General features: G+C 42.5%; 1 protein-coding gene across 1 annotated transcript in view; it reads right to left on the bottom strand.

The window, feature by feature from the left end:
* LOC109971040 (unconventional myosin-XVIIIa-like) overlaps nucleotides 1-3696 on the bottom strand; it is a 233547-nt gene that overhangs the window by 68717 nt on the left and 161134 nt on the right. The window contains 1 exon segment of the mRNA XM_020619059.1: nucleotides 1197-1320. Within this exon segment, the coding sequence (XP_020474715.1) occupies nucleotides 1197-1320 (124 nt within the window).

The raw sequence follows: 3696 nt of genomic DNA, 5'->3' as shown, positions 1-3696 counted from the left end.
TCTGCTGCAGAAGAATCAGACATGCTGACTCAACAGGCCTCAGCTACAGGACCATCACACAAGCTCAAAAGGACAGAGAAAACAGGTACTGCTCAGTTTTCAGACTTAAGTAGTGTTAATTACAGTAGATGTGGATTAACAACACATTACAAATGAGCTCACCAGATAAATTTTTGATTTATCAATATTGAGAATGTCTATCACATTTGTCATTTCTATTTCTGCTGTGGACCTACAGTTACTCAGCAAAAACAAATGCCAGCGCAGGCTGTGGAGTTCCGCAGAAAAAGCAGCGGTATGGCAACAACTGGGGCAGTGCATCACTATGCAAAGAGTTCCTGGTAAAGAGGTCTGCCTCAACGCACTTGAAGCAGAACCAGCACTGGGCAGTCGCAACTGTAAAGATTTAAAGAATAATGTCTGCAACTTCATTGTGTCTCAAAAAAGGAAATTGTTGTAGATCATTTTTAATTTATGTTGTGCAAATAAAGCCAGTTGTGACTAATTTTGTGTGCTAAATTGTTTATCAAGCTTCTATCAATGGAGTGGGTGAATTAAAATAGGTAAATCAAGATTAGAGGACTTTGACAAACATTGCTTTCAGTGTTACTGGTGTTAAGCAAACTTAGCAAGTGACATGTAAGATTAAAAAAACCTAAAGTTTAGATGTCTGCAAAACTACCCAGTTTTAAATGTAGAGATGCATGCATATACCATTTTTATAATACATTTTTAATAGATGTAAATACAATCAAATTTAAATACACTTTACATTGGCAAAATTAAAAACCATAGGCTTCCATCTTAACCAGGAAAGTAAGATGGGACAGTTATGAAAGATCAGATAAAATTTGGTGATGTAACATGCATTGTTTTGGTGCTTTGTGACAGAAGGTCCAGTTCACCAAATCTGCTCGGCAACAGGCTCCGGTCCTCACACGTGTAGAAGAAACAGATTTTTTTTTATTTCGAGTTTTCTGATTTCTGTAGTGACATTTTGATTCTCTATTGCCACCTCATGATTGGTTTTGTGTTTTGCACCTATAGTAGAAGTGGTGGCCCTCACAAAGAAGTCACAGAACGTGGGCCACAAAGGCATAAAGATGTGTGTGTGTGTGTGTGTGTGTGTGTGTGTGTGTGTGTATATATATTGCAGATCAGAGTTTGGTGACAAACTCAGCCACACAAACACAAACCTCAAGCTGATGACGCAAGCTGAAGGCCTCTCCAGTCAGCATGTCTTTCTCATGGGCCAGTTTGTCCCTCAGGTTTTTCTCTCGCTGCACCTCCTCGTGGGCTGCACTCAGCTCACTGTCAAACCTGAATGCAAACACACATACATGCATGTTCACATAATCCACTGAATAACACTATCACACCACACAACTAATAAAGCACAACTACTGCTAAACTGTTGATATTTGAAAACCAAAATTCATAGGGTGAAATATCATGAAAAAATTAAATCACTTCAAATGTGCTGAGCAAAGACGATCTTGCATACAGTATGACCTGTTTAACTACATTGCATCTTCAGCAATACATACAGAGCAATGGTACAGAGCATGTTGCTTGCTAGTAGTAAGATGTTTGTATAGCTAGCTTTGTGGGGACATGCATTGACACAATGTCACAATCAAGTCAAGTCAAGTCAAGAATCTTTACTGTCATTATGCATAGCACGAAATTTTTTCTGGTAGCTCTCGGCTTAAAAGACAGACATATTATTTACATAACACACAATTGTATAAGTAAATAGCCCTAAACATAACCTTCACAACTATACTATAGTGCAGCAATGCAATTGCTGAAGTGCATTTTGGACAGAAACAGCACAGTTCTCAGTCAGAGAAGAGAGCAGCTGTCTGTTGCTTTGCTGTCTGTGATCATAATGTTATGCTACCACTATCAAATACATATCATTAATTGTTTAGTTATATGAAAGACATGGTCAGTTGTCCTGGGCATACACACCAGTCTTGCTAATATTAGCATTGTACAAACAAAAATAGTTAGGCATTACTGTTATAGTAGCAATACTTACAGTGGCTAACATTAACAGATTAGCTTTAACCCGCAAACTAAATGCTGCGATAGGCTGTGCTTTAGGGTGATTCTGTGCTATTAACGTTACTTACAACTTGGGCACTATTTTCCCGTTGGCATTATAGTACAGTGTATTTTCTGGCCAAACAAGAAGAGCATTAGTAACTAATTCTTTCAGGGCCGTTTGTTAAGGTGTGTGTGTGTGGCGTGGACCCCAGATGCAGACACAGACACTAAGGGAGCAGGAACTATAGAAAGCAGTTTATTGAACAATGAACTGGTATGCTAAGAGGCAAGAAGTCTAGCAGGCTCAGGGCTGGCAGGAGGTGCAGTGGGCAACAGAGGACCGGTAAGGCGAGGAACCAGGAGGACGGACAGGTGATACGGCAGAAGGTGAGCCAACAGGAGGGACACAGGAACCAGAGGATGGGTGGGTGAGCCAGCAGCAGGCGAGATGACAAGAGGGATGCAGGAACCAGACGACGGGCACGTGAGCCGGCAGCAGGTGAGGTGACAGGAGGGCAGACAGGTAAGCAGAGTAGCAGTCACTGTCAGGTATGAAGAGTAACAGGTGTCAAGTAGTCAGGTCAGTAGTGGGCAGTCAGGTAAGCAGAGTAGCAGCAGCCATCAGGTAAACAGAGTAATAGTCACTGTCCGGTAAGCACAGTACACTCGCTCCGCCACGTAGCAGGTAAGTAGGTTACTACAGTGAAGGAGAAAGGAGCGTGGCACAGCACATGAAGTGGCGATGAGAACGCAAAAACAACTAAATACTCAGAGCAGAAAAAAATAGGAAAAAAACTGGGAAACATAGAGGACACTCAGAGTGTGTCAGCGTAAACAGTAAAGAAGTCAGGTAGAAACGGCAGGAGCTGGTCACTGCCTTCACCTTCTCTTGGTCCGTGGAGATACTGCCACTGTCAATGATGAAACCCAGAAACCTGACAGAGCTAGTTTGGAACTGACATTTCTCAGTCATAACAAAGACTCGGTTCTCCAGGAGTCTCTGAAGCACTTGACGGACATGGTTGATGTGTTCCTCCAAGGACTGAGAGAATATAAGAATATTATCAAGATAAACGAATATGAAACAGTTGATGAAATCTCGCAGCCCATCTTTTATCAGAGCCTGAAAAACCGCAGGGGTATTGGTCAGCCCAAAGGGCATGATCAGGTATTCAAGAAGTCCTAAAGGTGTTTTGAAGGTGGTTATCCACTCATTGTCCTCCCTGTTACAAACCAGATGGTATGAATTCCGCAGGTCCACTTTGGAAAAGATGGTGGCTTCCTGAAAAGACTCAAAAGCGGAGTTCAATAAGGGCAGAGGATATTTATTTTTAAAGGTTATCTCATTTAGTCCTCTGTAGTCAATGCAAGCTTGCAGGGAGCGATCCGGCTCGTAAAGAGTACTCAATGTACTTCTCCATCACCTCCATCTCTGGTCTGGACACTTGGTACAATCTGCTAGGGGGCAAGGGAGCCACAGGTGATCACACAATCATAAGGCTTATGTGGGGGAAGGGAGAGAGGTAAATCCTTGCTGAAGACCTCCTGGAGGTTGTGATAAGTCTCAGGTACATTAGAGGTTTCAATGGGTTCCGGTTGTGAGGAGCCCATGGGTCTTCCAACACTGGGCGAGCTGACCTAAGA

Source organism: Monopterus albus, unplaced genomic scaffold (assembly GCF_001952655.1).
Source record: "Monopterus albus unplaced genomic scaffold, M_albus_1.0 scaffold214.1, whole genome shotgun sequence".
NCBI classification, from domain to species: domain Eukaryota; kingdom Metazoa; phylum Chordata; class Actinopteri; order Synbranchiformes; family Synbranchidae; genus Monopterus; species Monopterus albus.
The sequence above is the reverse complement of the archived record's forward strand: the minus strand, read 5'-3'. Positions and strand labels throughout refer to the sequence as shown.